Raw genomic sequence first — 14,126 nt, forward strand, 5'->3', positions numbered from 1 at the left:
TGGATCTGAGGTTACTTTGAAGCCAGAGCCCCAGTATCCGGATCTTGTGCACCTAATTAATCTTGCGTCCTCCCAGGAAAAGCTCAACTTCTCCTGGGGGTGTGTAAGGTAGTTTGTGGAGTCTAATGAACTCAGACTTCTCGGGGTCACATTCCAGACCACTTCCGCAGCAAATTCTTCAACCCTGTGTATGGCTTGTTGTAGGGCTTCTTCTATTTGGGATAAGGAGCCGTGTGTAGCCCATAGAGTTATATCATCGGCATAGACAGTGTAGCATATGTCGGGCAGCGTTTGAAGCTTTCTTGCTAGTTTTATCATGACAATATTGAAGAGGAGGGGGATATTATAGCCCTTTGAGGACTACCCTTGTTAGGAAGGGGGAATGGTTGAGAACGGACTTCACCAAAGCCTATGGTGGCGGTTCTGTTGGAGAGGAAAGTCTTGATGTAGTTAAACATACTCTCTCCAGAGTTTAGACCACTAAGCTCATCTAGGATAGCCTGATGGGAGATGTTGTCAAAGGTTCCTTTTACATCCAGGGTTTAAAGAAGGTTTTCTCTGTGGGTGGGTATTGTATTAATCAAGGCTTCGCTAATCCTTAGGAAAAATAAAATCTATCCGCCCGTGGAACAGTCTGGTAGACCAGGACAGAAAGTAAGGTCGGGCAGCCGGACGGGAGTGAGAAAAAATCACAGGAACGGTTTCGAGTGTTTTTAAACAGTGATCCAGCGTTAGCAGGCTTGTGATCTTGAAAAAATACACACGTCTGAGAGAGTGCCCACCGCAAGCGGTGGCCTTGTGGTTAGAGAATCCGACTCATATGGGGGAGGTGTGGTGGGGTGTTGGGTGGGAGGTTACGGAACAGTGGGTTGGGGGTGCATATTTGCCGGTGGGTGCCCGATGATGGACTTGTGGAGGCCATCAACGGAGCAGAACTGATTATGTCGTCGCCCTACAGTAGGTGAAAAAGGCGAGGTCATCGAAGCTTTCCGCTTAATTACGTTGCGTTCAGTCTACACCCGTAACCCAACCTAATTCGGCTGCGAAAAGGACGATGCATGCCAAATGCTGTGTCCTGGGCGGGTGACGAAGACGACGAAGTTGTTATGGCGGCGCCCCTGCAGAGCTGAGCGGAGCTGCCCCGAGACTCCGGCGGCATGGCCGCGAGGTCTCCTAGTCCGCCCGCCGTCAGAGCCACCACATCCAAGCAGTTCCTCGCCCTCGCCGGCTACATCCTGGGCCGCGAAATTGGACAGGGGACCTACTCTAAAGTCAGGTGAGCAGGATGCAGCCCACACTTGCCTTGCAGCAGCAACGAGATAGTTCATAAAGCAGGTCTGTTTTGTAGAAGATGACACCGGATCTTGCAATCAAGCGGTTCTTTGCATTCTGTTAGAACTGCTGGTACTTATACAGGAAGTCTCATTAGCTGCTGTAGATCGGTGCGGCCGTTCAGGCTACGCACAGTAGCACCAGCTGCCTTGCACGTTTACAGCCATTGAGTGACTCCCTACAGTGGTGACAGTTTACCAGCGAAAACACATCCCAGAAATTGCAATTTTCCATTGGTCCTTTCTACAAATAAGCGCGCAAACGCTGCTCAAGATCAACCATTCCATTAAAATGCTTTCGCCATAAAACGCTTATCACTAGGAAGAACTCTTACAAGCCTGCTGAAATTCGCACCATTGTCTTCCACTGTCTTAGGGAGGCAAAGCAAAAGCTGAGTTTTTTTTAACCGATTGATACACAATGACAGCAAAATGTGTCAATGGTTTCTACGATTGCTTTGCTGACTCCCCTGAGGACATTGCTCATCGGAGTAAAAGCGCTGCTCCTTAGCGGAGTGTAGATCAGTGCAGTTGACAATAGCTGGTTGGGACCGCTGTTGTGTCTTCATGAATGGCAATATAAAAAAATTATTTTCCTTTGATACCACGCTAGTCTTATCCGGCTCAAAGGACTGCAGGTTGAAACCATTGCTTTGCTAAATGTAGAGTATGAGGCGTTTCGGGAGGGAATTAAATTCAAACATATTTATTTCCAGCCCATCCGTTTAATGTCTTGAATGGGTGACGTTTGAAACTGATGTGAATAATACTGGCTCCCATTATCACGTTAACTTCCCAAGCATTGTGGCTTTTTTTAAAACCTTGCTATTTCTTGCGTACTCAAACCCCCACATTTGTGTTGGTGACATCTTATAGTCTCGGTCCAGTCGATTTGAAATGCCTTAGTTTTATTCCGTATTTTCAGTGGTTAGCGTTGCTGCGTTGCGAACAAAGAAGCTATATACAGAAAGCTTGCGTGCGTACTACATGGCCAGAAAAAAAAAAAAAACAAATCCCGGGAACATAATCCCTGGGGATAAGACAACGGTTGTACTGGGAAAGAAAGAGATCAGGCTTGTGTCGTGACAATTTATGATAAGGGAATTTTTTGCCTGCCTTCAGCGCCACCGTTTTCTTCTTACTTACCAAGTGCAGTAAATTCCATTCAGAGAATTTTTCCTTTTTCGGGAATTTGATGAGTAAAAACGGGCGAAAAGGTAGTTTTTACGGAGTTTGAGATAACTGTTAGAACCAGAATTGTCTCCCGTTTTTCCAAATTGTGAAGTTTTCAAGCGGCCGCAAAAGAACTGGGAACCGGAAACAAGGATTTTTGGTTATATTTGAGGAAATTTTCGGTTACGGCATAGAATATCTCTACCGCAGTGCCTCTTTGTACATGGTGTTCTACTACTGAATACAGGATTACCATTCATTCCGATACGATTAAATTAATTTCGACGGAGCCGAAACGCGGGAATTGCTATGTGCGGCGATTCATGTGCACATTAAAACGCTCATGGTTTATGTTATTCCGCAGCTACCTACTACGGAATTTCTCATAGCATGACCTCTGCTCCTGCAATTAAAATATTAATCGTTGTTTTGCTTTGACCTCCAAGCCTTTCTTCGTGTCTTTCTCCGAGTGCTTCCCGGACTGGAATGATGTCGTGGAATCTCCGCGACATTGATTCAGAGCCAGTATAACTGACCCATTCTATGCCACCGGACACAGGATCGGCGTGAAGGGTGACCAGCGCTATGCGGTCAAGATCATTCCTCGGCACCTGGCCCCGCGCGAGTATGTGTACCACTTCCTGCCCCGAGAGTTGGCCATCATCCCCAAGCTGCAGCATCCGAACATCATCCGCGTCTACGACATCCTCGAGATCAAGCGCAAGGTGTTCGTCGTCATGGAGCTGGCCACGCAGGGGGACCTTCTGCTCAAGATCACCAAGGACGGCCGCTTCTCCGAGAGCAAGGCCTTCCACTACTTCGACCAGATATGCGACGCGGTCGCCTACCTGCACCGGCAGAACATCGTTCACCGAGACCTCAAGTGCGAGAACATCCTCCTCAGCGCCAAGAGGCAGGTCAAGCTGGCCGACTTCTCCTTCGCCCGGCACACCCGTGAGAACATTTTTTCGTTTTTTAAAGCGATAGCTCTAAAAGATGCAAACGGTGACCTCCGTGTCGGTTTGACCCCTGACCTTGATAAGCCAGCATAGCAACAGAACCAATTCATGTCAAACTGCGCATAGCAGGGGGTATACCATGGCCATGACGATTCACCGTGGTGGGCCGTGCTATCGCCCTTACAGTCCTCCTATTTAGGAGTGTAGTTGAAGTGGATAATGTCCCTACGAAGTTGTTTTTAGGCGTTGCTGTTTACATTTTTTATGCGCGTACATCCACGAATTTTGGCCCTTTCTAGACCGCACATCAACGAAAATCTTCAGCTCCACTGCCTTTCGGGCCGAAAAGACAATTTAGACCGTGTTTATCTCCCACCAGTTGAATTGCGGTATGTTCATATGTGCTTTGCTTTTTTATTGTAATTGCCAATGTACTATTCTCCGATGTGTCCTTTCTGTTTGAGTTTATTTCCGCAAACCAGGAGATACAGTGGTTGTGGGGGATACAAAGGGAAAAAGCTGCGCAGGGGAGATGACTGGTTCCATTATATTGTACTGACCTCGCTTGCTTGGGCATGGTATGCCTGCAGTATTTTTGAAATATATACCACAACGAAGTTTAGTTGGTTGGTGTTCAGGTATTTAGTTGGTTGGTGTTCAGGTTTTTATGGACAGTTTAAGATAGAGGAATTGAGAACGAGGTTCCTTGAGCATTGAGAGAGATTATTCAGCTTGTTCTCATTCGAATGTGTTACCGCCCGCGCAGACAACGCGGACAAGCGCAAGCTGCTGAGCCGTACGTTCTGCGGCAGCGCTGCCTACGCGGCGCCCGAAGTGATCCAGAACATCCCGTACCGGCCCAAGCGCTACGACTCGTGGAGCCTGGGCGTCATCCTCTACATCATGGTGTGCGCACAGCTGCCCTTCGACGACTCCAACCCGTTCCAGCAGGTGCGCGCCCAGATGAGCCGCCAGATCAGCTTCCCGCCTTCGTACGGTCTGACCAAGATGTGCCGCAACCTCATCCGGCACCTGCTCGAGCCGTACGTGCTGTACCGTTGCTCCGTGCCCCGTGCCATGAAGCACCCCTGGATGCGCAAGGAACGCATCAAGCGGAAGCTCAAGTGAGTGCCGTGCGCTTGCTGCCAGCTTGCTTTACGAACCTAATCGGTGTTGTATTCAGACGGGACATGCTGCTAAACCCGTAGACGGACTAACCGGTATATTCTTTCTTTCCTGTTAGAGGCACGCTATGCAACGAACCCCTGTTGATATCCCGTAGAAAAATCTGACGCAAAACATTATCTGTGCGGAGAATAGAGGCAGCAGCGAATTTGTGGGCAGCTGTCGCAGTGGGCGGTGCTGTTCGCGCAGTTGTTCTTGGAATTAGTCGAGATGAAGTTGGAGCTTGTATGCCTCTCTCCGAGGGAAAATTTGGAGCTCGGGGGAAGGTAGTGGTGGGCATACACGCTTCCCTTCCTACCTTGCTCCATAAATCTAAGCATGACCTTGGGGACCCACAGTCTCAGTTTATTGCACCGGTAATAGCGGTGGCGACCCGTAAAAGCAGCATGTGTGGGTGAATACGCGAGCAGGCCAACAGCGTATCCAGCTATCAAACCACTTCCAGAAGTCTCGACGGAATGCCTGGTCTCCTCCTGCAGAATGCTGATAGAGGCTAGACTGCGTCGTATCTTGAAACAGTATAACAGTTCTTGTTCGGTGCGATGAGTTCAGCGGAGAGGTACACGGTCGTACAAAGTATTTGTGGTGTGAGTTTGGCGCGCTTGGCAAAGTTAAGGGGAATGCTAGTTTGCTCGACCCTGCAGCTGGTCAGCGTAGCAGTCCCAACAAAACAAAGAGGTCTGTATTGAATCTTGACAGCTAAAAAAGGCAGAACATGTCAGCTATTGCATGCTATCGACAGTAGGTCCACGAATTTTTTCCTGCGTTTTTTTGTGGATTTTCTGTCGTTCAGCTTAATGAAAACACCGCGCTGTTCACCACTGTGAAATGCAGTGAGAGCTGTAGTAACCCTGCGGGTTGCAGTGGTGCCTAAGGTTGTTAAAACGGATGCTTGGGCGAGTTGGTACGACATTTTCCTGAAGAAGGGCGCGAACTTGGACACGGACAGAAGGAAGACACACAGATGGGCGCTGACTGCAACTAAAATTTTATTGCTTGGAGCGTCGAAATAAATAGGTGGCCACCAAACGACAAATAATTGGAGGACGCTTAAGCTTCGCCTTTAAGAGTGGCACGCGACAGCGTGTTGCTGCGCTCTCAGGGAGTCCACGGAACTCCATCGCCCATTCGTCGCGACGCCTTGCCCGTTAGACAAATCGCTCTGCTACGCACGGTGAAAGTGACGCGCGGAGCGGCAAACCAAGTAGAAGTGCTGCCAGGCGCCTTGCCGAAACGCGCGCGACTCAAGCTGCAGTCGTAGTTCATCGGCACATCGTCCTCAACAAACCCGATGCCACGAACGCCAGCATGGCTTCCGCGCCGAACGAACGGGCAGCAAGCCGCAAGCTTCGCGGTGAACGCGCCTTGGATGTGCGCTGCGCAGTTCGCCGCTCACCGCGTGATTCCTGCGTCCTCGCACTGCCCCACTGCGCCCGAACGAGACGAGCGGGAGGAGCTAGTGTTCCTGTATATTCTCACGCAGGGAGCAGAGTTGCGCGAAGGTCCGCCATTTTGTTCCAAGCTCTGCGGGAAAGCTGCTTGTCGTGTGGCAGGAGCCTCACGAGAAGGCTGTTTAGAGGCACCACTCTTGGTCCCTGTGGGGGTTTCACAATACCCCTCAGTCGGATAACAAAGCAGACAGCACTCAAGGTCGGGAGCCCCTGGCCCCATCCTCGTCCAGGTGGGCCTTCACAATACCCTCCCGTCGGATAACAAAGCAGACAGTGCTCGAGATAGGAGGGACTGTGCCCCTGTGTAGTGTTCCTGTGGGAGCATAGACAGCAACACTATGCCTGTGAAGTCAGCTTCTCCGCGGAAATTTGAACACTTGACGTCACGCAAATCTTGTGATCGCCGCTCGCCGAATGGTGTTCGGAGCGGCAAGGGAAAACAGACGCGCAACTCTGCTCCCTGTGGCAGCATATACAGGAATACTAGGAGGAGCTGCCGTCACAGAGGAGCTGCTATCTGTTGGGGCAGTGGCGTACATTGCGAGGAGGAGGAGGAAGTGGTTTGTGTGGGCGCCGCCTTCCAACTCGGTTTTATTTATTAATGCTTCTGGGATTTTTCGCTCACTGCCGACGCCGACGACACCGGCTTTTCTGCGACACGGGGCCCTTAACGCTCTCGCGTTAAAAGAAAAACATACACATTCATTGCCATTGCAAAAATTGTGTTATATCATGCTGGATATCAGTCGGATTGCTTAGTTTTGTTCGATGGAGGCTGTACACAGTCGGTAAGGGCGTTTTTTGAGCGCAACCGAATGAACACTTATACGTGTAATGGGAAGCTTGGAAACACCTAAAAAGGCATCGTTTCGCCCACGGTTACCGGATGCTCACCAGCTTCGTTTAAAGGCCTTTCTTGGCTCATGAGTGCCGTGGACCGAAGTTGTCCGCACGAACTGTCAACCAGCAGTTGTTAAGCAGCATGTGTGTATATGAAACAGAAATTAGAACTAAGAGTAAAAAATAAAAAAATAGAGGAATAAATGAATAACTAAAAAATAAAAAGAAAACTGAATAACGATAAAAATCATAGTCACCGAAAATTAAATAAATGCTAAATGAAAAAAAATATATATAAAAATAAAGAAAAAGAATGATTGAGCACAGGGAACGGCTTCCGCGTTTCCGATCATAAGCAGACCTAAATGCTAACCTGTAATTTTTATTTATGATCATTTAAGATGCTTTCTAGGTATTGTGCTCAATGGGTTTCACTCGTATTTCGGGGCCCCGTTTGTGCTGACATTCTTCTCGTACCGTTGCTTTTTCGTTCCCCGCTCCTCGGATGCAGTGCTTACTTTCGACCACACAGTTCTACCGGTATGTGCGTCGCACAACCAGTAACACTGCGCTTGTGACCATGGCAAACTGGTTTGACAGACGCTTGTTGGATAAGAAAGCAGCTGCACCGTGGCGCTTTGAATCGATTTGAAGCGCTTTGCCGTGAGAGAAAGAAAGGAAACAAAAGAGACTGAGACGTCACTCTAGATGAAACCGGAAAAGCGTACGACACTATCTTTTCCGGGCAGGTTCTCGTTCTTTTACATCCCGTTATCGTCGTTTATCGGCACATAAACAGGCAAGGCGAGGCGCATGAAGAAATACTGCCGGGAGGCGCTGAGGCTTCTCCTGCCATTGCAATTATCAGACACCTTCAGCACAGACTGCACCCTGTTACCGTTACCCCCCGGCCGGTGTGCACGCGCTGATTTGTCCCAAAGCTGCAAGCGGGCACGCACTGCAGTGCAGGCAGCTGGCGCCATCTGGCGCCGTCAAGGCGATTTGCGCATGCTCACTGACGGCGCGCGGGCTCCCGGTACGCCGGTATCGGCAACGGTAACCCGGTTCTCGGTATGGTATAGGTGTCTATTCTTGAAGAACCACATAACTTCCGCCATACTTCCTTCCTGGACCGCGTTTTGGTAGGGTCTCTCCTATCTTTTTTTTTTTTTTTGGGGGGGGGGAGGGGCATGCATGATTATGTTGCTTTGTATATGCCTCGTCACGATTGCCCCGTGGCCTTGTTCTGCTGGGCCAATGGGTTTCGTCTAGATGGCGCCACGGATGATGAGTTCTGCCAACGTTTGCTGCGTCGGCGCCGGTGCGAGAACCCGCGAAACCTCTCTACAGCACTTGTTGCTGCAAAGAAAAAAAAGGACATTATTTTTTTAGCTTTTGTTTTTGTAGCGAAAGCCACACTACGCTAGCACTTCGAGCCTTCAGCGTGGCACCCGTTGAGCTGCGTGGCAGCCTTTGAGCTCCTTGGCGGCGCCGTGGCTGGTCACGTGGTTGGTCACGTGGTGCGAAGCAGCTGCCGGCGGCGCGGCGCGCCGGCGAAACCGAGTGGGCGGGGGGGGGGGGGGGGAGTGGAAAGGGGGAGACGGTGAATCCACGTCCAGAGACGAAGATAAACAAGGAACGCCCAGCGAAACGGAGCGGCGAGAGACTGACTTTGTAATTCGACTGAGCGAGTTCCACTCGGCCAGCTGCAGCTATCGCGTCACTCCAGGTTTAACCAGAGCTAAACCACAGCCATTTTTCTGAGTGCCTGACATCATAACGGGTTCATACTAAACATTACATTAAATTCCTATATGACAATATAATATTGCAACATTTTTATAACATGCATTTTTTGTGGAACGCTTGACATCATAATGTAGTTCATTCCATACAAAAGCCTTGTATGGTACAAGATATTATTGCAGCGTTTATAAAATGAAAATTCCCAAAAAGAACTGCTTGATTCAAGCCTTACCGCTGCCCATCTACTTCACCACAAAAGGTTGCGTCCGATCTTTATGCCTTCTGGGACAGATTTCATTTGCAAGATGTTCGCTTGAAAAAAAAAAAAATATTGTTCTGGGGCTGAGAAGAGGACAAAAGCTGTGTCGAAAAGAGGCCGTCTAGACAACAGCGCTATAGCTAGCAGCCAGCCAGCGCAGTACGCTATACACAGCGCTGGCAATCGCGAGGAGAAAGGGATCTTGCTCTTTTTTGGAATCAGTCCTTAACGACGAGCCGGCTTTGCGAAGCTGACATATGACGTCTATACTTATGAGTGAAAAAGCGTAAAAACCTGGCTATGTCTTACTGTGAGTCGGTGGAAGGGAATGCGCTTTTTGTGAGCGATGGAAAGAAAAAAAGGGCAAAAATGGGTGTGGAAATATGGTGTGCCTTCCAAACGTCAACTATCGGATCCAGAAAGCGATCGAAAAAGACTGACGAATGTTGTTCAGAAAATTGCGGAGGACATTTAAGATTATTTAACATGCGTTGAAAGCGAAAGCGTTGTTTTTATTTTTTATTTTCTTTTGTTTTTGTTTTTAATTAGGATTCTACCCCTTTTCTAATCACACACCTACTTATTAGCATACAGTCGTCTGGCAACGCTGATAATAGTATCACCTCTGTTTGCCGGAAAGCAACGCTGTTTTGTGGCCAATGGATTACGTGCTCGCCTCGCAATCTGAAAGTGTTGGGATCAATTCCCTGCACCTTTGGAAAACAATTTCATTTTCTGTGCCGGGGATTGGGACGTCACTCTTTCTGGGCATCGGGTTTTGTTACCGGTCAGGCATGTAATGCTTTCGCATTAAAAGCAGAAGGAGTATTTAACGCTGAGATATTCGCCTGGCTCAATCAACGCCCGATCACGGCGGCCACGGTTCGATGGAGGTGGAACACAAAAGGCACCCGTGAGCTGTGTGATGTCAGGGCTCGTTAAAGGTCCCCGGGTGGTCGAAGTTATTCCGGAAACCTCCACTACGGCACCTCTTACTTCCTTTCTTCTTTCACTCCTTCCTTTATTCCTTCCCTTAAGACGCTGTTCGGGGTCCACTGAGATATGGGAGACAGTTACTGCCTCATTTCCTTTTCTAAAAACCAATTTTGCAATTTTTGTTGCCCAGGCGCCTTCCGATAATATACGGGAGCTTCACATTGAATATCTCGACACTGTAAATTTGCTTTCTGGCACTGCTCGTACACGACGCGCTGAAAAATTGCTAGCCGTTACCGACTTAATTGTGGCTAATATCGTTACATAGTCGAAGGGGAGGACGACGCAAGAGCGATGCGAGCGCAGCGCGCAGGTCGAGAGCGCAGAGCACAAACGCCTAGAACACGTACGCCACCGAAACACTTCGTTAACTTCGTCTTTATTCATTTCTGCATGATTTTTGTGTCATTATCTAATTCAAGGATTTCTTGAATGCAGGAAATTGTAGAACTGGTGCAATTTAAATTTTCACCAGATTTGTTCTTGGCATACAGTTGACGTTTGCTTGCTTGCTTTCTTATGCGCACGCTTTGGTCGCCTTCTTTAAAAGAACAATAAAACGGATTTCGATCATGGCTGTATGCATTACACTAAACTGCACAGGAATGGATCACATTTCGTCCTGGCTTCAGAGGTATTCATAAACCCAGAGAATCTTCTGGTCACACCGCTCGCCTGAACTGCCGCACCTAGCGTAACAAGAATCGCATGTAATTTCACTCAAACATTATTAAGGCGCATGATGGCCTTAGCCGCCTAAGTGTCATAAAACCCAACACAACACAACACACATATTATCGAGCAACGACATAAGTCTTTAGTAGTTCGAGCCAAGCAATTACTGCATTAGCATGCAGTGTAGTCATCTTTTGGCGGAAAAACAAAATTTATTAATTTATTTATTGAGTCATCAAATGCCCCTGGGCCGGGGTTTTACATGAGGGGTGGGCGCCGTCACGGAAGAAAGTTTTGTTTGGAGGTCTTTAAATTATTTGCACTGGACTGGTGTACCACTTCTTCGGGTAGATCATTCCGGTCTTTTGCTGTATGTAAAAAAAAAGCGAACAAAGATGCGATGAAGTAAGTGGGATGACTGGTCCGCGATGAAGGACGATGCGCTGGAGATATAACGATGCTATCAATTGCAACATGATAAAATTTATATTTGAGAATGAGCCTGGCTATTCTGTGTATTGTTTGTCCATTTGAGAGATTTGCATCAGTTATTAGCGCTGCGACACTAGCATAGGAAGAATATTCATGGAAGATAAATCGAGCGGCACGGTTTTGGGTAGATTCAACGGAATTAGAAATATTTATTTTGATTGTGTGTGTGTGGGTAACCTGTCGCGATATGCGTGCTTTCGTTCTTTCTCTTCCCTCGTCTGTTTGACTGGCTTCCTCTGAAGTGTGTACCAACTGGACAGGGTTTCGACTCGTCTATGTGTGTGCGTGTGTGTGTTTATGTGAAGGTGCGCGCCTCCTCCAGAGCCCACCACTGACCCACCTACCCATTTCCGCTGTCGAGAAACCTCCACCCACCAGAAGTCCATTCAGAACGGGACCAAAAAAACGACGGGAAAATCAAATTCAAAAGCGCAGTGGAAAGCCTAGCAACGTAAAAACGAAATGCACTTACAGAATAATACTGCTAAAAAAGATTTGTGGCATCGCATCAAGTGATCGCCTGTGGATATTTTTTTCGTCACAATAAAATCTGAACCTCACCCAGGAGGGTTTCTGTAATAGAGTTGCCCATGAATCGTATTGAAAATGAGAAAAATACAAACTTTATCTGAGAAATAGCATTTTCTTTATACGAAATGAAGGCTTGTAAGCGCGCACTGAGCGTAATGCATGATGTCTACAAACTTTACCTTTTAGACTCACTGAATGGTGCATCAAATCTTTGCAAATCCGTTAGACAAATAGAATTACTCATTCCTTACCATGGTCTCTGTTATTCACTAGCAGTGTCCGGCTAAATATTCAACAATTTCGCAGGCCCCGGAGTTACTATTTCATGAGGTGATAGAATTAAACTGCAGTGAGCATGGGGGCAGTGTAACAATATCACACAGATGAACACGTGTTGTAGTTTCGTTATGTTTCAGCTGCGTGCCAACGCTTCTTTGTCTATATATAGGCTTGACTGAAGGTGTGGAACCGAAATTTTATTTTTGGCCTCCATACGTACAGCGCATCTAACGGCACAGAAGGCACAGAGACGAAGAACACACACACAACACGCAGAATATGTTGTGCGTCGTACTCTTCTCTGTGTCGTTTTGGCAAACAAAAACCAACTCGCCCAACAAATTTTATTATTTTTTGGATTTAGAAGAGTCAAAGAAACTACGCTTAAAGGCAAACAGGTCTGATAGCGGGGCCCTGGATCCCAAATAAAGATTAAATAAAGGATTTCTCACACATCCGTCCTGCAGGCACATGAAGGACAGCCGACTGAGCGAGCTGGAGGCCAAAAGCAGCGCTGGCAACGTCAGCCCGCGAGCGGCGCAGTCCGACGTAAGCGTTCCTCATGCCACCAAGGGAAGCCCCGTCCCGAGCCCTGCCGGCCTTCGCTCCATGTCGGCGTCCGCGCTGCCCCACTACGGCGCCGGAGGCTTCGGCGGAGGAGGCGGCGGAAGAGGCGGCGGAAGGCGCAGTCCCAACGGCAAAGCCCGCTTCACGGCGGAGTCGCCAACCTTTTACAGCAAGACGACGCTGGCTAGCCAGACCGACGAAGGCCCTATCGGGTGGCAGCAGCCAGGCTCACCGTACAGGCCAAACCCTCTCCTCCAGCAGCCTATGCGTCACGGCCACGGGGCCGTCAACACGCGTGTGCACCCGTACACGACGGGCGGCTACCAGGCCGCCGGCGGCTACGGCTATGGCATGTACGGCGGCCAGGCCATGGGGAACATGGGCATGATGGGAGCGGCGCCAGGGTACATGCCGGCCATGGGGACCATGCCTGTGGGGGGCATGACTCCTGGCGGAGGCATGTTCCCCATGCAAGGAGGGGCGCCCATGATGGGGATGCCCCCACGAAGGCGCAGGTCAGGAGGCAACCTGAACGTGAATGTGGTGACACCTCGCGGCGAGATTTCGGTGTCCAGCAGCTCGTCGGGATCGTACCTCTAATGGAGCTAAACATAGTGGACCCCTTCGGCAACTCTCGAAAGGACCAACTGTTCCTGGCTTCTCTGTTCAAAGACTTTGTTTTTTGTCAACAGGGCCCGGACAGTTTACGAACTATGGAAGACACATACTCGCCAAGTGCCAGAGATACTCACTGTCCGGTGTAGGCGGGATATGGCCAATTCAAAAGAGGTCTTAGAGGCTTGACGGCGGTGTGAAATTCTCTTCGTGATCATGATGTCAGTCCCAGTGCGAACATTTGTGGCGCGGATCAGTTCCTTCAGATAAGGCGGTCCTTATTTTTTGCACACATTTTGAAATTATGCAACAGGTGTATTTCCGTGCTTGAAGTAACGCAGCATGGTCACCAGTTTTTGATATAAAAGACTCGTCCCAAAAATTTGAAGAAATTGTAGCCATAATCGTCTCTTCTGTTCGATGTCGACGGTTCTGTTCAATTCGCAGCGATCACATTTAGTTTGTAGCGGAATGCAATAACTCCTGTGTACTGTCATTAGGAGACAACAACGCTTGTGTACCAAGGTCAGATGGCAATAGCACCTTTGTACTGACATTAAATGAAAATAGCGTCCGTGTAGTGATATAAATTCATCTGACCTAAACTAATCCGGAGCCATATGTATACGTTACGTTGAGCTTAATGGCACACTGTTTGCAATGGGACTTAACAACTCAGTTTCTAGGGTGTTCTTATACGGTCAGCGTAAAAACCTTGGTGGCATGCGCCCTTTTGCAACTTGCGCGCTAGGTAAGTAGAATCGAAACACAACTTATTCGGGACCCTGCGAACGTCACTGCGCTGTGCATTGCAGTAGTGTTGAAATCTGGGTCAGTTGGTACATGTTCAGGAGTAAACCCAGTCAAAAGACGGAACACAGCGAAGAGACGAGGAACACACACGACGACTGGACTAGCAACTGTGCTTTATAGAAGAAAACAGTCTCCCAGGAAAAGTGGCAAAGTTTGCGCAGCTTAGTTAACAACAATCTACATCCAAAGATAAGCTGTGATCTAACGCCGTTGC

The 14,126-nt window shown here is 48.6% G+C and overlaps 1 protein-coding gene across 1 annotated transcript; it reads left to right on the top strand.

Annotated features, from left to right (window-relative positions):
• Positions 1-1,126: 1,126 nt before the first annotated feature.
• Positions 1,127-13,708, top strand: LOC144121730 (uncharacterized). Its single transcript, XM_077655095.1, has 4 exons — positions 1,127-1,276; positions 3,064-3,458; positions 4,230-4,587; positions 12,385-13,708. The coding sequence occupies exons 1-4, from the start codon at positions 1,158-1,160 to the stop codon at positions 13,082-13,084; spliced, it is 1,572 nt and encodes a 523-aa protein (XP_077511221.1). The 5' UTR covers positions 1,127-1,157; the 3' UTR covers positions 13,085-13,708.
• Positions 13,709-14,126: the final 418 nt, after the last annotated feature.

This window comes from Amblyomma americanum, chromosome 2, assembly GCF_052857255.1.
Source record: "Amblyomma americanum isolate KBUSLIRL-KWMA chromosome 2, ASM5285725v1, whole genome shotgun sequence".
In the NCBI taxonomy this organism is placed as follows: domain Eukaryota; kingdom Metazoa; phylum Arthropoda; class Arachnida; order Ixodida; family Ixodidae; genus Amblyomma; species Amblyomma americanum.

Bases quoted from the DNA above. Each gene is read 5' to 3' on its own strand.
- LOC144121730 (XM_077655095.1), top strand. From the start codon at position 1,158: ATGGCCGCGAGGTCTCCTAGTCCGCCCGCCGTCAGAGCCACCACATCC. The intron at 1,277-3,063 runs GTGAGCAGGATG...CACCGGACACAG, and splicing joins GGGACCTACTCTAAAGTCAG to GATCGGCGTGAAGGGTGACC. The intron at 3,459-4,229 runs GTGAGAACATTT...CCGCCCGCGCAG, and splicing joins CTCCTTCGCCCGGCACACCC to ACAACGCGGACAAGCGCAAG.